Below are 23,761 nucleotides of genomic sequence, written 5' to 3' on the forward strand. Positions count from 1 at the left end.
GAACGGTTAGCCGTAGCGACTTGATTCTTGCAAATTTGGATTCCGCCGGTCATTCTACGTCAGAAACACTTAATTCTTAGGACATAACCCAGAATAGAAAGAAAATAATGAAGACTATTTGGTTTCGATAAATTTTGACAAATCTAAATTTTTGCCGATATTTTCCGAACGGTTAGTCGTAGCGACTTGATTCTTACGAATTTGGATTCCGCCGGTCATTCTACGTCAGAAACACTCAATTCTAAAGACATAACCCTGAACAGAAGGAAAATAATGAAGACCATTTGGTTTCGATAAATTTTGACAAGTCTAAATTTTTGGCGATATTTTCAAAACGGTTAGTCGTAGCGACTTGATTCTTGCAAATTTGGATTCCGCCGGTCATTCTACGTCAGAAACACTTAATTCTTAGGACATAACCCAGAATAGAAAGAAAATAATGAAGACTATTTGGTTTCGATAAATTTTGACAAGTCTAAATTTTTGGCGATATTTTCAGAACGGTTAGTCGTAGCGACTTGATTCTTGCAAATTTGGATTCCGCCGGTCATTCTACGTCAGAAACACTTAATTCTAAGGACATAACCCCGAATAGAAAGAAAATAATGAAGACTATTTGGTTTCGATAAATTTTGACAAATCTAAATTTTTGCCGATATTTTCCGAACGGTTAGTCGTAGCGACTTGATTCTTACGAATTTGGATTCCGCCGGTCATTCTACGTCAGAAACACTTAATTCTAAGGACATAACCCCGAATAGAAAGAAAATAATGAAGACTATTTGGTTTCGATAAATTTTGACAAATCTAAATTTTTGCCGATATTTTCCGAACGGTTAGTCGTAGCGACTTGATTCTTGCAAATTTGGATTCCGCCGGTCATTCTACGTCAGAAACACTTAATTCTTAGGACATAACCCAGAATAGAAAGAAAATAATGAAGACTATTTGGTTTCGATAAATTTTGACAAGTCTAAATTTTTGCCGATATTTTCCGAACGGTTAGTCGTAGCGACTTGATTCTTACGAATTTGGATTCCGCCGGTCATTCTACGTCAGAAACACTTAATTCTAAGGACATAGCCCCGAATAGAAAGAAAATAATGAAGACTATTTGGTTTCGATAAATTTTGACAAATCTAAATTTTTGCCGATATTTTCCGAACGGTTAGTCGTAGCGACTTGATTCTTGCAAATTTGGATTCCGCCGGTCATTCTACGTCAGAAACACTCAATTCTAAGGACATAACCCAGAATAGAAAGAAAATAATGAAGACTATTTGGTTTCGATAAATTTTGACAAATCTAAATTTTTGCCGATATTTTCCGAACGGTTAGTCGTAGCGACTTGATTCTTACGAATTTGGATTCCGCCGGTCATTCTACGTCAGAAACACTTAATTCTAAGGACATAACCCCGAATAGAAAGAAAATAATGAAGACTATTTGGTTTCGATAAATTTTGACAAATCTAAATTTTTGCCGATATTTTCCGAACGGTTAGTCGTAGCGACTTGATTCTTACGAATTTGGATTCCGCCGGTCATTCTACGTCAGAAACACTCAATTCTAAGGACATAACCCAGAATAGAAAGAAAATAATGAAGACTATTTGGTTTCGATAAATTTTGACAAATCTAAATTTTTGCCGATATTTTCCGAACGGTTAGTCGTAGCGACTTGATTCTTACGAATTTGGATTCCGCCGGTCATTCTACGTCAGAAACACTTAATTCTAAGGACATAACCCCGAATAGAAAGAAAATAATGAAGACTATTTGGTTTCGATAAATTTTGACAAATCTAAATTTTTGCCGATATTTTCCGAACGGTTAGTCGTAGCGACTTGATTCTTACGAATTTGGATTCCGCCGGTCATTCTACGTCAGAAACACTTAATTCTAAGGACATAACCCCGAATAGAAAGAAAATAATGAAGACTATTTGGTTTCGATAAATTTTGACAAATCTAAATTTTTGCCGATATTTTCCGAACGGTTAGTCGTAGCGACTTGATTCTTGCAAATTTGGATTCCGCCGGTCATTCTACGTCAGAAACACTTAATTCTTAGGACATGACCCCGAATAGAAAGAAAATAATGAAGACTATTTGGTTTCGATAAATTTTGACAAGTCTAAATTTTTGGCGATATTTTCAGAACGGTTAGTCGTAGCGACTTGATTCTTGCAAATTTGGATTCCGCCGGTCATTCTACGTTAGAAACACTCAATTCTAAAGACATAACCCTGAACAGAAGGAAAATAATGAAGACCATTTGGTTTCGATAAATTTTGACAAGTCTAAATTTTTGCCGATATTTTCAGAACGGTTAGTCGTAGCGACTTGATTCTTTCAAATTTGGATTCCGCCGGTCGTTTTACGTCAGAAACACTTAATTCTAAGGACATGACCCCGAATAGAAAGAAAATAATGAAGACTATTTGGTTTCGATAAATTTTGACAAGTCTAAATTTTTGGCGATATTTTCAGAACGGTTAGTCGTAGCGACTTGATTCTTGCAAATTTGGATTCCGCCGGTCATTCTACGTTGGAGACTCTCAATTCTAAGGACATAACCCCGAATAGAAAGAAAATAATGAAGACTATTTGGTTTCGATAAATTTTGACAAGTCTAAATTTTTGCCGATATTTTCAGAACGGTTAGTCGCAGCGACTTGATTCTTGCAAATTTGGATTCCGCCGGTCGTTTTACGTCAGAAACACTTAATTCTAAGGACATAACCCCGAATAGAAAGAAAATAATGAAGACTATTTGGTTTCGATAAATTTTGACAAGTCTAAATTTTTGGCGATATTTTCAGAACGGTTAGTCGTAGCGACTTGATTCTTGCAAATTTGGATTCCGCCGGTCATTCTACGTTAGAAACACTCAATTCTAAAGACATAACCCTGAACAGAAGGAAAATAATGAAGACCATTTGGTTTCGATAAATTTTGACAAGTCTAAATTTTTGCCGATATTTTTAGAACGGTTAGTCGTAGCGACTTGATTCTTGCGAATTTGGATTCCGCCGGTCATTCTACGTCAGAAACACTCAATTCTAAAGACATAACCCTGAACAGAAGGAAAATAATGAAGACCATTTGGTTTCGATAAATTTTGACAAGTCTAAATTTTTGCCGATATTTTTAGAACGGTTAGTCGTAGCGACTTGATTCTTGCGAATTTGGATTCCGCCGGTCATTCTACGTCAGAAACACTCAATTCTAAAGACATAACCCTGAACAGAAGGAAAATAATGAAGACCATTTGGTTTCGATAAATTTTGACAAGTCTAAATTTTTGCCGATATTTTTAGAACGGTTAGTCGTAGCGACTTGATTCTTGCAAATTTGGATTCCGCCGGTCATTCTACGTTAGAAACACTCAATTCTAAAGACATAACCCTGAACAGAAGGAAAATAATGAAGACCATTTGGTTTCGATAAATTTTGACAAGTCTAAATTTTTGCCGATATTTTTAGAACGGTTAGTCGTAGCGACTTGATTCTTGCGAATTTGGATTCCGCCGGTCATTCTACGTCAGAAACACTCAATTCTAAAGACATAACCCTGAACAGAAGGAAAATAATGAAGACCATTTGGTTTCGATAAATTTTGACAAGTCTAAATTTTTGCCGATATTTTTAGAACGGTTAGTCGTAGCGACTTGATTCTTGCGAATTTGGATTCCGCCGGTCATTCTACGTCAGAAACACTCAATTCTAAAGACATAACCCTGAACAGAAGGAAAATAATGAAGACCATTTGGTTTCGATAAATTTTGACAAGTCTAAATTTTTGCCGATATTTTCCGAACGGTTAGTCGCAGCGACTTGACTCTTACAAATTTGGATTCCGCCGGTCATTCTACGTTAGAAACACTCAATTCTAAGGACATAAACCCGAATAGAAGGAAAATAATGAAGATTATTTGGTTTCGATAAATTTTGATGAGGCTAAATTTTTGCCGATATTTTCCGAACGGTTAGTCGGAGCGACTTGATTCTTACGAATTTGGATTCCGCCGGTCATTCTACGTCAGAAACACTTAATTCTAAGGACATAACCCCGAATAGAAAGAAAATAATGAAGACTATTTGGTTTCGATAAATTTTGACAAATCTAAATTTTTGCCGATATTTTCCGAACGGTTAGTCGTAGCGACTTGATTCTTGCAAATTTGGATTCCGCCGGTCATTCTACGTTGGAAACACTCAATTCTAAGGACATAAACCCGAATAGAAGGAAAATAATGAAGATTATTTGGTTTCGATAAATTTTGATGAGGCTAAATTTTTGCCGATATTTTCCGAACGGTTAGTCGTAGCGACTTGATTCTTGCAAATTTGGATTCCGCCGGTCATTCTACGTCAGAAACACTTAATTCTAAGGACATAACCCTGAACAGAAGGAAAATAATGAAGACCATTTGGTTTCGATAAATTTTGACAAGTCTAAATTTTTGCCGATATTTTTAGAACGGTTAGTCGTAGCGACTTGATTCTTGCAAATTTGGATTCCGCCGGTCGTTTTACGTCAGAAACACTCAATTCTAAGGACATGACCCCGAATAGAAAGAAAATAATGAAGACTATTTGGTTTCGATAAATTTTGACAAATCTAAATTTTTGCCGATATTTTCCGAACGGTTAGTCGTAGCGACTTGATTCTTGCAAATTTGGATTCCGCCGGTCATTCTACGTCAGAAACACTTAATTCTTAGGACATAACCCAGAATAGAAAGAAAATAATGAAGACTATTTGGTTTCGATAAATTTTGACAAGTCTAAATTTTTGGCGATATTTTCAGAACGGTTAGTCGTAGCGACTTGATTCTTGCAAATTTGGATTCCGCCGGTCATTCTACGTTAGAAACACTCAATTCTAAAGACATAACCCTGAACAGAAGGAAAATAATGAAGACCATTTGGTTTCGATAAATTTTGACAAGTCTAAATTTTTGCCGATATTTTCCGAACGGTTAGTCGTAGCGACTTGATTCTTACGAATTTGGATTCCGCCGGTCATTCTACGTTAGAAACACTCAATTCGAAGGACATGACCCCGAATAGAAAGAAAATAATGAAGACTATTTGGTTTCGATAAATTTTGACAAGTCTAAATTTTTGGCGATATTTTCAGAACGGTTAGTCGTAGCGACTTGATTCTTGCGAATTTGGATTCCGCCGGTCATTCTACGTCAGAAACACTCAATTCGAAGGACATGACCCCGAATAGAAAGAAAATAATGAAGACTATTTGGTTTCGATAAATTTTGACAAGTCTAAATTTTTGCCGATATTTTCCGAACGGTTAGTCGTAGCGACTTGATTCTTGCGAATTTGGATTCCGCCGGTCATTCTACGTCAGAAACACTTAATTCTAAGGACATAACCCCGAATAGAAAGAAAATAATGAAGACTATTTGGTTTCGATAAATTTTGACAAGTCTAAATTTTTGGCGATATTTTCAGAACGGTTAGTCGTAGCGACTTGATTCTTGCGAATTTGGATTCCGCCGGTCATTCTACGTCAGAAACACTTAATTCTAAGGACATAACCCCGAATAGAAAGAAAATAATGAAGACTATTTGGTTTCGATAAATTTTGACAAGTCTAAATTTTTGCCGATATTTTCCGAACGGTTAGTCGTAGCGACTTGATTCTTACGAATTTGGATTCCGCCGGTCATTCTACGTTAGAAACACTCAATTCGAAGGACATGACCCCGAATAGAAAGAAAATAATGAAGACTATTTGGTTTCGATAAATTTTGACAAGTCTAAATTTTTGGCGATATTTTCAGAACGGTTAGTCGTAGCGACTTGATTCTTGCAAATTTGGATTCCGCCGGTCATTCTACGTTAGAAACACTCAATCCTAAGGACATAAACCCGAATAGAAGGAAAATAATGAAGATTATTTGGTTTCGATAAATTTTGATGAGGCTAAATTTTTGCCGATATTTTCCGAACGGTTAGTCGTAGCGACTTGATTCTTGCAGATTTGGATTCCGCCGGTCATTCTACGTCAGAAACACTCAATTCGAAGGACATGACCCCGAATAGAAAGAAAATAATGAAGACTATTTGGTTTCGATAAATTTTGACAAGTCTAAATTTTTGGCGATATTTTCAGAACGGTTAGTCGTAGCGACTTGATTCTTGCAAATTTGGATTTCGCCGGTCATTCTACGTCAGAAACACTTAATTCTAAGGACATAACCCCGAATATAACGAAAATAATGAAGACTATTTGGTTTCGATAAATTTTGACAAGGCTAAATTTTTGCCGATATTTTCCGAACGGTTAGTCGCAGCGACTTGATTCTTACAAATTTGGATTCCGCCGGTCATTCTACGTTAGAAACACTCAATTCTAAAGACATAACCCTGAACAGAAGGAAAATAATGGAGACTATTTGGTTTCGATAAATTTTGACAAGGTTATATTTTTGCCGATATTTTTAGAACGGTTAGTCGTAGCGACTTGATTCTTGCAAATTTGGATTCCGCCGGTCGTTTTACGTCAGAAACACTCAATTCTAAGGACATAAGCCCGAATAGAAGGAAAATAATGAAGATTACTTGGTTTCGATAAATTTTGATGAGGCTAAATTTTTGCCGATATTTTCCGAACGGTTAGTCGCAGCGACTTGATTCTTGCAAATTTGGATTCCGCCGGTCATTCTACGTCAGAAACACTTAATTCTAAGGACATAACCCCGAATAGAAAGAAAATAATGAAGACTATTTGGTTTCGATAAATTTTGTCAAGTCTAAATTTTTGGCGATATTTTCAGAACGGTTAGTCGTAGCGACTTGATTCTTGCAAATTTGGATTCCGCCGGTCGTTTTACGTCAGAAACACTCAATTCTAAAGACATAAGCCCGAATAGAAGGAAAATAATGAAGATTACTTGGTTTCGATAAATTTTGATGAGGCTAAATTTTTGCCGATATTTTCCGAACGGTTAGTCGCAGCGACTTGATTCTTGCAAATTTGGATTCCGCCGGTCATTCTACGTCAGAAACACTTAATTCTAAGGACATAACCCCGAATAGAAAGAAAATAATGAAGACTATTTGGTTTCGATAAATTTTGTCAAGTCTAAATTTTTGGCGATATTTTCAGAACGGTTAGTCGTAGCGACTTGATTCTTGCGAATTTGGATTCCGCCGGTCATTCTACGTCAGAAACACTCAATTCGAAGGACATGACCCCGAATAGAAAGAAAATAATGAAGACTATTTGGTTTCGATAAATTTTGACAAGTCTAAATTTTTGGCGATATTTTCAGAACGGTTAGTCGTAGCGACTTGATTCTTGCAAATTTGGATTCCGCCGGTCATTCTACGTTAGAAACACTCAATTCTAAAGACATAACCCTGAACAGAAGGAAAATAATGAAGACCATTTGGTTTCGATAAATTTTGACAAGTCTAAATTTTTGCCGATATTTTCCGAACGGTTAGTCGTAGCGACTTGATTCTTACGAATTTGGATTCCGCCGGTCATTCTACGTTAGAAACACTCAATTCGAAGGACATGACCCCGAATAGAAAGAAAATAATGAAGACTATTTGGTTTCGATAAATTTTGACAAGTCTAAATTTTTGGCGATATTTTCAGAACGGTTAGTCGTAGCGACTTGATTCTTGCGAATTTGGATTCCGCCGGTCATTCTACGTCAGAAACACTCAATTCGAAGGACATGACCCCGAATAGAAAGAAAATAATGAAGACTATTTGGTTTCGATAAATTTTGACAAGTCTAAATTTTTGCCGATATTTTCCGAACGGTTAGTCGTAGCGACTTGATTCTTGCGAATTTGGATTCCGCCGGTCATTCTACGTCAGAAACACTTAATTCTAAGGACATAACCCCGAATAGAAAGAAAATAATGAAGACTATTTGGTTTCGATAAATTTTGACAAGTCTAAATTTTTGGCGATATTTTCAGAACGGTTAGTCGTAGCGACTTGATTCTTGCGAATTTGGATTCCGCCGGTCATTCTACGTCAGAAACACTCAATTCGAAGGACATGACCCCGAATAGAAAGAAAATAATGAAGACTATTTGGTTTCGATAAATTTTGACAAGTCTAAATTTTTGGCGATATTTTCAGAACGGTTAGTCGTAGCGACTTGATTCTTGCAAATTTGGATTCCGCCGGTCATTCTACGTTAGAAACACTCAATCCTAAGGACATAAACCCGAATAGAAGGAAAATAATGAAGATTATTTGGTTTCGATAAATTTTGATGAGGCTAAATTTTTGCCGATATTTTCCGAACGGTTAGTCGTAGCGACTTGATTCTTGCAGATTTGGATTCCGCCGGTCATTCTACGTCAGAAACACTCAATTCGAAGGACATGACCCCGAATAGAAAGAAAATAATGAAGACTATTTGGTTTCGATAAATTTTGACAAGTCTAAATTTTTGGCGATATTTTCAGAACGGTTAGTCGTAGCGACTTGATTCTTGCAAATTTGGATTTCGCCGGTCATTCTACGTCAGAAACACTTAATTCTAAGGACATAACCCCGAATATAACGAAAATAATGAAGACTATTTGGTTTCGATAAATTTTGACAAGGCTAAATTTTTGCCGATATTTTCCGAACGGTTAGTCGCAGCGACTTGATTCTTACAAATTTGGATTCCGCCGGTCATTCTACGTTAGAAACACTCAATTCTAAAGACATAACCCTGAACAGAAGGAAAATAATGGAGACTATTTGGTTTCGATAAATTTTGACAAGGTTATATTTTTGCCGATATTTTTAGAACGGTTAGTCGTAGCGACTTGATTCTTGCAAATTTGGATTCCGCCGGTCGTTTTACGTCAGAAACACTCAATTCTAAGGACATAAGCCCGAATAGAAGGAAAATAATGAAGATTACTTGGTTTCGATAAATTTTGATGAGGCTAAATTTTTGCCGATATTTTCCGAACGGTTAGTCGCAGCGACTTGATTCTTGCAAATTTGGATTCCGCCGGTCATTCTACGTCAGAAACACTTAATTCTAAGGACATAACCCCGAATAGAAAGAAAATAATGAAGACTATTTGGTTTCGATAAATTTTGTCAAGTCTAAATTTTTGGCGATATTTTCAGAACGGTTAGTCGTAGCGACTTGATTCTTGCAAATTTGGATTCCGCCGGTCGTTTTACGTCAGAAACACTCAATTCTAAAGACATAAGCCCGAATAGAAGGAAAATAATGAAGATTACTTGGTTTCGATAAATTTTGATGAGGCTAAATTTTTGCCGATATTTTCCGAACGGTTAGTCGCAGCGACTTGATTCTTGCAAATTTGGATTCCGCCGGTCATTCTACGTCAGAAACACTTAATTCTAAGGACATAACCCCAAATAGAAAGAAAATAATGAAGACTATTTGGTTTCGATAAATTTTGACAAGTCTAAATTTTTGCCGATATTTTCCGAACGGTTAGTCGTAGCGACTTGATTCTTGCAAATTTGGATTCCGCCGGTCATTCTACGTCAGAAACACTTAATTCTAAGGACATAACCCCGAATAGAAAGAAAATAATGAAGACTATTTGGTTTCGATAAATTTTGACAAGTCTAAATTTTTGCCGATATTTTCAGAACGGTTAGTCGTAGCGACTTGATTCTTGCAAATTTGGATTCCGCCGGTCATTCTACGTCAGAAACACTTAATTCTAAGGACATAACCCCGAATAGAAAGAAAATAATGAAGACTATTTGGTTTCGATAAATTTTGACAAGTCTAAATTTTTGCCGATATTTTCAGAACGGTTAGTCGTAGCGACTTGATTCTTGCAAATTTGGATTCCGCCGGTCATTCTACGTCAGAAACACTCAATTCGAAGGACATGACCCCGAATATAACGAAAATAATGAAGACTATTTGGTTTCGATAAATTTTGACAAGGCTAAATTTTTGCCGATATTTTCCGAACGGTTAGGCGTAGCGACTTGATTCTTGCAGATTTGGATTCCGCCGGTCATTCTACGTTGGAAACACTCAGTTCTAAGGACATAAGCCCGAATAGAAGGAAAATAATGAAGATTATTTGGTTTCGATAAATTTTGATGAGGCTAAATTTTTGCCGATATTTTCCGAACGGTTAGTCGCAGCGACTTGATTCTTACAAATTTGGATTCCGCCGGTCATTCTACGTCAGAAACACTTAATTCTAAGGACATAACCCCGAATAGAAAGAAAATAATGAAGACTATTTGGTTTCGATAAATTTTGACAAGTCTAAATTTTTGCCGATATTTTCCGAACGGTTAGTCGTAGCGACTTGATTCTTGCGAATTTGGATTCCGCCGGTCATTCTACGTCAGAAACACTTAATTCTAAGGACATAACCCCGAATAGAAAGAAAATAATGAAGACTATTTGGTTTCGATAAATTTTGACAAGTCTAAATTTTTGCCGATATTTTCAGAACGGTTAGTCGCAGCGACTTGATTCTTGCAAATTTAGATTCCGCCAGTTATTCTACGTCAGAAACACTCAATTCTAAGGACATAACCCCAAATAGAAAGAAAATAATGAAGACTATTTGGTTTCGATAAATTTTGACAAGTCTAAATTTTTGCCGATATTTTCCGAACGGTTAGTCGTAGCGACTTGATTCTTGCAGATTTGGATTCCGCCTGTCATTCTACGTTGGAAACACTCAATTCTAAGGACATAAGCCCGAATAGAAGGAAAATAATGAAGACCATTTGATTTCGATAAATTTTGACAAATCTAAATTTTTGCCGATATTTTCCGAACGGTTAGTCGTAGCGACTTGATTCTTGCAGATTTGGATTCCGCCGGTCATTCTACGTCAGAAACACTTAATTCTAAGGACATGACCCCGAATATAACGAAAATAATGAAGACTATTTGGTTTCGATAAATTTTGACAAATCTAAATTTTTGCCGATATTTTCCGAACGGTTAGTCGTAGCGACTTGATTCTTACAAATTTGGATTCCGCCGGTCATTCTACGTTAGAAACACTTAATTCTAAGGACATAACCCCAAATAGAAAGAAAATAATGAAGACTATTTGGTTTCGATAAATTTTGACAAGTCTAAATTTTTGCCGATATTTTCAGAACGGTTAGTCGCAGCGACTTGATTCTTGCAAATTTAGATTCCGCCAGTTATTCTACGTCAGAAACACTCAATTCTAAGGACATAACCCCGAATATAACGAAAATAATGAAGACTATTTGGTTTCGATAAATTTTGACAAGTCTAAATTTTTGCCGATATTTTCCGAACGGTTAGTCGTAGCGACTTGATTCTTCCAGATTTGGATTCCGCCGGTCATTCTACGTTGGAAACACTCAATTCTAAGGACATAAGCCCGAATAGAAGGAAAATAATGAAGACCATTTGATTTCGATAAATTTTGACAAATCTAAATTTTTGCCGATATTTTCCGAACGGTTAGTCGCAGCGACTTGATTCTTACAAATTTGGATTCCGCCGGTCATTCTACGTTAGAAACACTCAATTCTAAAGACATAACCCTGAACAGAAGGAAAATAATGGAGACTATTTGGTTTCGATAAATTTTGACAAGGTTATATTTTTGCCGATATTTTTAGAACGGTTAGTCGTAGCGACTTGATTCTTGCAAATTTGGATTCCGCCGGTCATTCTACGTCAGAAACACTTAATTCTAAGGACATAACCCCAAATAGAAAGAAAATAATGAAGACTATTTGGTTTCGATAAATTTTGACAAGTCTAAATTTTTGCCGATATTTTCCGAACGGTTAGTCGTAGCGACTTGATTCTTGCAGATTTGGATTCCGCCGGTCATTCTACGTTGGAAACACTCAATTCTAAGGACATAAGCCCGAATAGAAGGAAAATAATGAAGATTAATTGGTTTCGATAAATTTTGACAAATCTAAATTTTTGCCGATATTTTCCGAACGGTTAGTCGCAGCGACTTGATTCTTGCAGATTTGGATTCCGCCGGTCATTCTACGTCAGAAACACTCAATTCTAAGGACATAAGCCCGAATAGAAGGAAAATAATGAAGACCATTTGATTTCGATAAATTTTGACAAATCTAAATTTTTGCCGATATTTTCCGAACGGTTAGTCGTAGCGACTTGATTCTTGCAGATTTGGATTCCGCCGGTCATTCTACGTTGGAAACACTCAATTCTAAGGACATAAGCCCGAATAGAAGGAAAATAATGAAGATTAATTGGTTTCGATAAATTTTGATGAGGCTAAATTTTTGCCGATATTTTCCGAACGGTTAGTCGCAGCGACTTGATTCTTACAAATTTGGATTCCGCCGGTCATTCTACGTTAGAAACACTCAATTCTAAAGACATAACCCTGAACAGAAGGAAAATAATGAAGACCATTTGATTTCGATAAATTTTGACAAGTCTAAATTTTTGCCGATATTTTCCGAACGGTTAGTCGTAGCGACTTGATTCTTGCAGATTTGGATTCCGCCGGTCATTCTACGTTGGAAACACTCAATTCTAAGGACATAAGCCCGAATAGAAGGAAAATAATGAAGACCATTTGATTTCGATAAATTTTGACAAATCTAAATTTTTGCCGATATTTTCCGAACGGTTAGTCGTAGCGACTTGATTCTTGCAGATTTGGATTCCGCCGGTCATTCTACGTTAGAAACACTCAATTCTAAAGACATAACCCTGAACAGAAGGAAAATAATGGAGACTATTTGGTTTCGATAAATTTTGACAAGGTTATATTTTTGCCGATATTTTTAGAACGGTTAGTCGTAGCGACTTGATTCTTGCAAATTTGGATTCCGCCGGTCATTCTACGTCAGAAACACTTAATTCTAAGGACATAACCCCAAATAGAAAGAAAATAATGAAGACTATTTGGTTTCGATAAATTTTGACAAGTCTAAATTTTTGCCGATATTTTCAGAACGGTTAGTCGCAGCGACTTGATTCTTGCAAATTTAGATTCCGCCAGTTATTCTACGTCAGAAACACTCAATTCTAAGGACATAACCCCGAATATAACGAAAATAATGAAGACTATTTGGTTTCGATAAATTTTGACAAGTCTAAATTTTTGCCGATATTTTCCGAACGGTTAGTCGTAGCGACTTGATTCTTCCAGATTTGGATTCCGCCGGTCATTCTACGTTGGAAACACTCAATTCTAAGGACATAAGCCCGAATAGAAGGAAAATAATGAAGATTACTTGGTTTCGATAAATTTTGATGAGGCTAAATTTTTGCCGATATTTTCCGAACGGTTAGTCGCAGCGACTTGATTCTTACAAATTTGGATTCCGCCGGTCATTCTACGTTAGAAACACTCAATTCTAAAGACATAACCCTGAACAGAAGGAAAATAATGAAGACCATTTGATTTCGATAAATTTTGACAAATCTAAATTTTTGCCGATATTTTCCGAACGGTTAGTCGTAGCGACTTGATTCTTGCGAATTTGGATTCCGCCGGTCATTCTACGTCAGAAACACTTAATTCTAAGGACATAACCCCGAATAGAAAGAAAATAATGAAGACTATTTGGTTTCGATAAATTTTGACAAGTCTAAATTTTTGCCGATATTTTCAGAACGGTTAGTCGTAGCGACTTGATTCTTGCAAATTTGGATTCCGCCGGTCATTCTACGTCAGAAACACTTAATTCTAAGGACATAACCCCAAATAGAAAGAAAATAATGAAGACTATTTGGTTTCGATAAATTTTGACAAATCTAAATTTTTGCCGATATTTTCCGAACGGTTAGTCGTAGCGACTTGATTCTTGCAAATTTGGATTCCGCCGGTCATTCTACGTTAGAAACACTCAATTCTAAGGACATAAACCCGAATAGAAGGAAAATAATGAAGACTATTTGGTTTCGATAAATTTTGACAAGTCTAAATTTTTGCCGATATTTTCAGAACGGTTAGTCGTAGCGACTTGATTCTTGCAAATTTGGATTCCGCCGGTCATTCTACGTCAGAAACACTTAATTCTAAGGACATAACCCCAAATAGAAAGAAAATAATGAAGACTATTTGGTTTCGATAAATTTTGACAAGTCTAAATTTTTGCCGATATTTTCAGAACGGTTAGTCGCAGCGACTTGATTCTTGCAAATTTGGATTCCGCCAGTTATTCTACGTCAGAAACACTCAATTCTAAGGACATAACCCCGAATATAACGAAAATAATGAAGACTATTTGGTTTCGATAAATTTTGACAAGTCTAAATTTTTGCCGATATTTTCCGAACGGTTAGTCGTAGCGACTTGATTCTTGCAAATTTGGATTCCGCCAGTTATTCTACGTTAGAAACACTCAATTCTAAAGACATAACCCTGAACAGAAGGAAAATAATGAAGACCATTTGATTTCGATAAATTTTGACAAATCTAAATTTTTGCCGATATTTTCAGAACGGTTAGTCGCAGCGACTTGATTCTTGCAGATTTGGATTCCGCCGGTCATTCTACGTCAGAAACACTCAATTCTAAGGACATAACCCCGAATATAACGAAAATAATGAAGACTATTTGGTTTCGATAAATTTTGACAAGTCTAAATTTTTGCCGATATTTTCCGAACGGTTAGTCGTAGCGACTTGATTCTTGCAAATTTGGATTCCGCCAGTTATTCTACGTTAGAAACACTCAGTTCTAAAGACATAACCCTGAACAGAAGGAAAATAATGAAGACCATTTGATTTCGATAAATTTTGACAAATCTAAATTTTTGCCGATATTTTCAGAACGGTTAGTCGCAGCGACTTGATTCTTGCAAATTTGGATTCCGCCAGTTATTCTACGTCAGAAACACTCAATTCTAAGGACATAACCCCGAATATAACGAAAATAATGAAGACTATTTGGTTTCGATAAATTTTGACAAGTCTAAATTTTTGCCGATATTTTCCGAACGGTTAGTCGTAGCGACTTGATTCTTGCAAATTTGGATTCCGCCAGTTATTCTACGTTAGAAACACTCAATTCTAAAGACATAACCCTGAACAGAAGGAAAATAATGAAGACCATTTGATTTCGATAAATTTTGACAAATCTAAATTTTTGCCGATATTTTCAGAACGGTTAGTCGCAGCGACTTGATTCTTGCAGATTTGGATTCCGCCGGTCATTCTACGTCAGAAACACTTAATTCTAAGGACATAACCCCAAATAGAAAGAAAATAATGAAGACTATTTGGTTTCGATAAATTTTGACAAGTCTAAATTTTTGCCGATATTTTCAGAACGGTTAGTCGCAGCGACTTGATTCTTGCAAATTTGGATTCCGCCGGTCATTCTACGTCAGAAACACTTAATTCTAAGGACATAACCCCAAATAGAAAGAAAATAATGAAGACTATTTGGTTTCGATAAATTTTGACAAGTCTAAATTTTTGCCGATATTTTCAGAACGGTTAGTCGCAGCGACTTGATTCTTGCAAATTTGGATTCCGCCAGTTATTCTACGTTAGAAACACTCAATTCTAAAGACATAACCCTGAACAGAAGGAAAATAATGAAGACCATTTGATTTCGATAAATTTTGACAAATCTAAATTTTTGCCGATATTTTCAGAACGGTTAGTCGCAGCGACTTGATTCTTGCAGATTTGGATTCCGCCGGTCATTCTACGTCAGAAACACTCAATTCTAAGGACATAACCCCGAATATAACGAAAATAATGAAGACTATTTGGTTTCGATAAATTTTGACAAGTCTAAATTTTTGGCGATATTTTCAGAACGGTTAGTCGTAGCGACTTGATTCTTGCAAATTTGGATTCCGCCGGTCATTCTACGTTGGAAACACTCAATTCTAAGGACATAAGCCCGAATAGAAGGAAAATAATGAAGACCATTTGATTTCGATAAATTTTGACAAATCTAAATTTTTGCCGATATTTTCCGAACGGTTAGTCGTAGCGACTTGATTCTTGCAGATTTGGATTCCGCCGGTCATTCTACGTTGGAAACACTCAATTCTAAGGACATAAGCCCGAATAGAAGGAAAATAATGAAGATTAATTGGTTTCGATAAATTTTGATGAGGCTAAATTTTTGCCGATATTTTCCGAACGGTTAGTCGCAGCGACTTGATTCTTACAAATTTGGATTCCGCCGGTCATTCTACGTTAGAAACACTCAATTCTAAAGACATAACCCTGAACAGAAGGAAAATAATGGAGACTATTTGGTTTCGATAAATTTTGACAAGGTTATATTTTTGCCGATATTTTTAGAACGGTTAGTCGTAGCGACTTGATTCTTGCAAATTTGGATTCCGCCGGTCATTCTACGTCAGAAACACTTAATTCTAAGGACATAACCCCAAATAGAAAGAAAATAATGAAGACTATTTGGTTTCGATAAATTTTGACAAGGCTAAATTTTTGCCGATATTTTCCGAACGGTTAGTCCTAGCGACTTGATTCTTGCAATTTTGGATTCCGCCGGTCATTCTACGTCAGAAACACTCAATTCTAAGGACATGACCCCGAATAGAAAGAAAATAATGAAGACTATTTGGTTTCGATAAATTTTGACAAGTCTAAATTTTTGGCGATATTTTCCGAACGGTTAGTCGTAGCGACTTGATTCTTCCAGATTTGGATTCCGCCGGTCATTCTACGTTGGAAACACTCAATTCTAAGGACATAAGCCCGAATAGAAGGAAAATAATGAAGATTACTTGGTTTCGATAAATTTTGATGAGGCTAAATTTTTGCCGATATTTTCCGAACGGTTAGTCGCAGCGACTTGATTCTTACAAATTTGGATTCCGCCGGTCATTCTACGTTAGAAACACTCAATTCTAAAGACATAACCCTGAACAGAAGGAAAATAATGAAGACCATTTGATTTCGATAAATTTTGACAAATCTAAATTTTTGCCGATATTTTCCGAACGGTTAGTCGTAGCGACTTGATTCTTGCAGATTTGGATTCCGCCGGTCATTCTACGTTGGAAACACTCAATTCTAAGGACATAAGCCCGAATAGAAGGAAAATAATGAAGATTACTTGGTTTCGATAAATTTTGATGAGGCTAAATTTTTGCCGATATTTTCCGAACGGTTAGTCGCAGCGACTTGATTCTTACAAATTTGGATTCCGCCGGTCATTCTACGTTAGAAACACTCAATTCTAAGGACATAACCCCGAATAGAAAGAAAATAATGAAGACTATTTGGTTTCGATAAATTTTGACAAGGCTAAATTTTTGCCGATATTTTCCGAACGGTTAGTCCTAGCGACTTGATTCTTGCAATTTTGGATTCCGCCGGTCATTCTACGTCAGAAACACTCAATTCTAAGGACATGACCCCGAATAGAAAGAAAATAATGAAGACTATTTGGTTTCGATAAATTTTGACAAGTCTAAATTTTTGGCGATATTTTCAGAACGGTTAGTCGTAGCGACTTGATTCTTGCAAATTTGGATTTCGCCGGTCATTCTACGTTGGAAACACTCAACTCTAAAGACAGAACCCCGAATAGTTGGAAAATAAGAAAGAATGTTTGGTTTCGATAAATTTTGACAAGGCTAAATTTTTGCCGATATTTTCAGAACGGTTAGTCGTAGCGACTTGTTTTTGAACTTTTATTTGCCTTTACATCCCTCTAAAGTTGTTAAAAGTCGAAAGAAGTCCATACGTTCGAATTTTTTAAGTATGATTTTTTCAATTTTTCTCGCGATTTTGGTCGATTTCTGGTACCCGGATTATTTATCGAGCAATAATTCCCGAACTATTGGAGATAACCTTATCACGTGTATTATCGTTGGAAAGCTCTTTCAATTATCTATTTTTTTCAAAAAAGATTATTGCTCTCCGACTAATAGTTTTCGAGCATATTGCAAATAAAAGCAAACATTGGTAAAATTTTAAAAAATTCATAACTAAAAAACTATTGGGAATTTGGCAATTTTCTCAATGCCAATCGATTTCCCGGATCATTTTGCATAGGTAGGAAAAGAAATATTTCCACTTTTTCGAATAGTTTAACCGTAATTGAGATAATAAAAAAAAAATAAGAAAAATGGCCAATTTTAAAAGTGACTCAAAATGAGTTAAAACCCACCTTATCTCATAGATTTTTAGGTGCTTTCTACGATGGAAAAAAGCGTTTTCTCGTAGCTAGTACCATCTATACTGTTTTTTTTTGACATTTTATGGTAAACAACGTAAAACAAAATTTGTACAAAAAAAACTCAATAAAATTACCAGTGATTAAAACATCGACAATTTCGTGTGCCGTTAAATCGTCATGTGCAACAACATCAAAGTCCAAATCGTGCAAAACGTCCACCAAATCGTCCCGATCTTTGTCCGATCCATCTCTTCTGCTACATTCGGGTATGGAAAAGTGAACATGGTTGAAAATAACCGCCATTCCGCGTCTAGAGTGGTCCATTTTGTAGAAATCTGAATAGGGAGATGGAGCCAAAAGTACATTTTCGGCCGCTTTTTCGATTTCTTTTTTGGGGGAAGAGCTGTGATTATTTTAAATTACGTTTTAAAATTTTAAATTGCTCGACTTACTTGAAGATTTTGATGAAATCTGTGCTATCGCTGGTCATTTTTGGCAATGTGTTGTGTGAGATTAAACAGTTTTTTATCGTTGTTGACTGTGAATATATTGAGGGGTTTTGATTAGATAAACTACTCTCAAACTTATCAATTATTCATTTTGGGGTTTATCTAAATTAGATTTGATCTTTTCTATTAATTATGAACAGAAATCCATTAAATCATTTTGATTATTGGGATAAAAGTGATTTATGGAAACAATAAATGCAACTTTTTTATCAAATAGATAAAAGTTTATTCTATTTTTGGCAAAATAAGTACACGTGCTGCTAATGTAAATAATCTACAATAAAAAAATCACCAGTTAAGCTAGAAATTTCATTATTTTGTTTATTTTATTGTTTTCATTGCAAGAATTATCGCTAAAAATAAGTAAAAGCTTATCCCTTTTTTTCCATTTAAGGTAACAATTAAGATTTTTTTAGTAGATTTTCTAGAAACCGCTTGAAAAACTATTAAAAACTAAAACGAAATTGAAGCCGAAAAAGTCAAAATTCAGTAAATACATCGTTCAAAGCATTAGACACGTTTTTGAACTGGAATTTTTGTTTTTTTTAACAAGTATTTTTTTAACGAGTATTTGACGGTATTTTTGCGGTAAAAACTAAATTTAAAAAAGAAATTCTTTGAAACTAGTTAAAAAAATTATCAAATTTGATCGAAAATAAGCAAAATGTAATCAAAAATAAACCAAAATAATTTAAAATCTAGCCAAAAGTAATATTATTTGACATTTCTCAATTCGGTAATACGTCCATAGACTAAAATTTCTAGGTATTTTTTAACATCTTAACTTATTTCACCCGATTTAGCTAGTTTTTAAGCAAAATTAAATCAAAAATAAACCGAAAAACTCAAAATTTAGTCTAAAATATCTTTCAGACCATTAGAAAATGTTATTGAACAAAAGTTTTATTTTTTTTAAACAAACCGAAAAATCACTAACTACATCAAAAATTACATTATTTTAGTCTTTATTTCGAGTATTTGACCGTATTTTTACATTGTATACTGATATTTTTTAAAAATTTGATTGAAAATAAGCAAAATTTAATCAAAAATAAACAGAAAAAACCTAAAATCTAGGCAAAGACCGAAAAAGTCACGTCATAGATTATCTTTTTCTAAAATTATTAATCATTGTTTTGAATTTTTTGAATTTCGAACTAAAGAATTTTTTGAAAAAATTCCTTAAAAGCTTTCTCAAAGAAAAGGTAAAAATAATATTATTTAGTTCGATTTTTGGTCAAAAACAAAGCCTTTAGGTATGTTTTTTAATCCAAAAAAAGGTTTTTTTTGTGAGATTTTTATTAAACGAAGAGAATCACAAATTAGAACAGATTAAACTAAAATTACATGCTTTTTTCGATATTTCGAAAAATAGAATCTTCTTTAAAAATCTTTAAAAAATCATCTAAATTGATGTTATTTTAACTTGTTCCACTCAATTTAGATCATTTTGGAGCAAAATTTCGTCAAAAATAAGGCGAAAAACTTACCTTTATTATTTTGATTTTAATAATTTTTAAAACAGTCTTTTGCAACATTTCGCTAAGATAGACGAAAAAACACTCTATCTAATAAACAATTATATTACTGTTGTCCTTTATTAGTGTTTTTACGAATGTTTTTTTCGCGAAATATCGTTTAAATTTCAACAAAATTAAATTAAAACTAAAACAAAATTTGTAAATACGTTGAAAATAACATGATTTTGAGCGTTTTTTAACAAAAAGCGCAAATATCATGTAAAATAACGATAAAAACTAAGATCTTGTTAAGAAATTCACAAAAAAAACTAACTTTTTGAATTCCAATCTGGTGAATTAATTTTTTTCGTGTTGGCACCGCCTTGCCACTTTTCACGTGTGGTTATTCGAGTTGGCTGATGCAATAATTCCTCAGCGATTTTAAGTGATTTTTCCGGAAAATTCGCAGTTTTAGCCGTTTTCCCCACCGAAGCCAAGTTTCCTGTTTAGTGAAAAGCGCCCCAAAAGTGTGAAAATCATGGCAGAGGACGACGCCGTGAGTAAAACAGGCCCAATCTGTCAGGGCCAAAAGTAAGGTTATGTGCACGATTTTATCGTAAATAAATTTCCAGATTTTCGATCCTTCGCTCAAAAAGAAAAAAAAGAAGAAGAAGACCGCGTTCGATATCGAGGCGGCGTTGGCCGAGGGCGGGAACGACGCGCAAGACGCCGCCCCCGAGCCCGACACTGCCAAGGAGGACGAGCAAGATGATGCAAATGTTGATATAGATTTGGACTTCACCAAGAAGAAAAAGAAGAAGAAGAAGCCCTTCACGGCCGAGGATTTGGACGCCGTTGCTGGGGAGGGGAAGGACGAGGGGAACGAAGGGGGGAATCAGGATGAGGGGGCTCTTGATGATAACTTCGACCTGGAAGTGGACTTCAGTAAAACCAAGAAGAAAAAGAAGAAGAAGAATCTGGGGGATCTGATCGCAGAGGCTGATGAGAAGCATGAAGACAAGGAAAATGGTAATTATTTTTTTGAGGTTTTTTGGGGATTATTTTCTTGTTTGTCTAACATGCTGCACTTTAGTTGAGCGAATTCCGGAATCAGGTAACGTTTTTTTCATTAAAAATACGTACAACTGTTGTAATTATTGTGCAATTTCGTAAAAAAGAATGATGGTATTAGTGTAGCTCTTACTTTTTTTATCTTTTCGAAATATCAATTTATTAAAAGAAAATTAAAAAAAAAGATTTAACTCTTAAGAGAGTTTTTTAATTTTTTTTTGGTAAATATTTATTGATAATTATATACAATAAGTTTGTTTGTCTATAGGTAAAAATTCATATATTTTTTTTTTTCTGAAAATTTAATAAAAACGTACTATTTTTGGCTTTTGTTAGGGCGGATTTAACAAAAATTTCGTATTTCTTGAGCGTTTAACAACCCAAAAAAATTTATTGTTTTTTTTTCTCTCAATTATGGTTATTTTTGCATTTTTTAAGCCTTTGAGTTTTTATTTCGAGAATGTTTTTTTCCGAATGAGTCAACTAGTAGTTGATTTTAGCTAGTTTAGGTGACTAGATAAAAAAAACTCACTTTTAGCAAGATTTAGTTCAAATAACTCAAAATATTACACATTTTAGTCGGAAATGACTTATAATTATTGTGCATTTTTGTAAAAGAGCTTAAATGATGGTATTAGTGTTGCTCTTAGTGTTTTTTATATTTTCTCAAAATATATATTAAAAGAAAATTAAAAGGTAAAGATTTAACTAAGAGAAAAAAAAACAAAAATGATCAATAGATTTTTTAAATATTTTTCCCCTGTTTGGTTTTTTATTGAAAAATGTATAAGTCGAATATTTTTGTCTACTGGGTTAAAAGTTCATTTTTTTTGTTTTATTTTTTATTTGAGTTAAACTCACTTTTTACAAAAATTTTTTCAAATATTTAAAAAAAATACATGTTTAAGTTGGAAATAACGTATTTTTTTCGGGCGTTTATGGAGGTTTTTTTGTTAACAAATGTTTTTTTTTTAAGATTTTGCTTGGAATTGCCAATAAACTAATTATGCATTTGGCCAAAAATTCGGATATTCTTGCTTTTTTGAACACTAAAGTCTCTAAGATTTGTTTGTTTGTTTTTGAAAAAACACTTATTATTACCAAAAATTTCGTTCAATAAATCAATTAGGTAATTAAATTAATATTAATTAGGTAAAAAAACAAGTAATACCATCATTCACATGAGTGTTGATTTATTTTTTTAACTGAAATTTTTGTTATTTAGTGGATGAAAACTCAGCCGTTTGGATGACCTCCGATCGTGATTACACCTACGATGAGCTTTTGAAACGTGCCTTTGAAATAATGCGCGATAAAAATCCCGATATGGCCGCTGGCAAAAAACAAAAATTCGTTATGAGACCACCACAAGTCGTCCGAATTGGTACTAAAAAATCGTCATTTGCCAATTTTACAGAAATCTGTAAAATGCTCCATCGTCAACCGAAACATTTACTCGATTTTCTATTGGCTGAATTAGGTACAAGCGGTTCAGTGGACGGCAACAGTCAATTGATAATCAAAGGTCGCTTCCAACAGAAACAAATCGAAAATGTTTTAAGAAGGTTAGTTGCTCGTGCCTTCGGCCCTCGTCACAAATTTTTCTGTTATTTTTTTCTACAGGTATATTAAAGAGTACGTCACGTGTCACACGTGTCGTTCCCCCGATACAATTCTCCAGAAGGACACTCGATTATTCTTTTTACAATGCGAAACATGTGGTTCCAGATGTTCAGTAGCAAGTATCAAGTCAGGTTTCCAGGCTGTTACCTCAAAACGTGCTGCAATAAGAGCGAAAACAGCCTAGATGGTAGGTTAGAGGCGCGCAATATTTATACTTATTTTTAATTCAAAGTAGGTGTTGTGTACACTTTGTACGTAATTAGCCAATTGTTGAATAAACAAGATTGTGACACAAGAAAAATTATTTCAAACCGAACTAAACTACAATTTCCTAAGTCTAACATTTCCTAATTTAACAAAAAACACAACGAAAAAAATTGTATCAAAGTTACACCCGTTTTTATGTTTTAAAAAAATGTAACGTTATGGCCAAATTTGAATGTTCCTGTTGTCGGAATGAATGGAAATTTTGCATGCTTACGTAATCTGCGTGCATTCTACATATACACATAATTTTATACTTTTTTCGTGTTAACGGTTTAAAAGATTTTCTGAAATAATGTTATTTTTGACTAGATTTTAAGTTTTTTTTTGGCTAAATTGTGCTTAATGTTAGGAAAATTTTCGAAAAAATATATTTTGCCTGCAAAAATATAGTCAAACTTTCGAAATGGGGTCAAAAATAATGTAATTTTTTATGGAGTTGGTTATTTATTCGGTTTGTTTTGGCCAAATTTAAAAACAAAATTAGTTTTAAAGCGTGTTTAATGAAAAGAATACAATTTTCGACCAAGTTCCACGTTTTTCGACTTATTTTTGACGAAATTTTGCTCAAAAACGAGTGAAACAAGTTGAAGTAGTGCAAATTTTGATAATTTTTCAACTAATTTTAAAGAATATTTTCAAAAAATCAACAACAAAATCCTGCATTTCTATTCAATTCGAGATTTATTTTTCGAACTCTCGAAAAAAAAAACCTA

At 34.7% G+C, this 23,761-nt stretch overlaps 1 protein-coding gene across 2 annotated transcripts; it reads left to right on the top strand.

The window, feature by feature from the left end:
• Window positions 1-20,457: 20,457 nt before the first annotated feature.
• On the top strand, window positions 20,458-23,082 carry eIF2beta (eukaryotic translation initiation factor 2 subunit beta). Of its 2 annotated transcripts, XM_015978803.2 has the most exons (5): window positions 20,458-20,643; window positions 20,720-21,116; window positions 21,181-21,201; window positions 22,384-22,723; window positions 22,782-23,082. In XM_015978803.2, exons 1-5 carry the CDS (start codon window positions 20,626-20,628, stop codon window positions 22,963-22,965), a joined length of 960 nt encoding a protein of 319 aa, XP_015834289.1. In that variant the 5' UTR covers window positions 20,458-20,625; the 3' UTR covers window positions 22,966-23,082. The 2 variants fall into 2 exon arrangements, with proteins under 2 accessions (XP_015834289.1, XP_966454.1); XM_961361.4 differs by lacking the exon at window positions 21,181-21,201 and having other exon boundaries at window positions 20,459-20,643.
• The last annotated feature ends 679 nt before the right edge of the window (window positions 23,083-23,761 follow it).

This window comes from Tribolium castaneum, chromosome 1 (genome assembly GCF_031307605.1).
Source record: "Tribolium castaneum strain GA2 chromosome 1, icTriCast1.1, whole genome shotgun sequence".
In the NCBI taxonomy this organism is placed as follows: Eukaryota; Metazoa; Arthropoda; class Insecta; order Coleoptera; family Tenebrionidae; genus Tribolium; species Tribolium castaneum.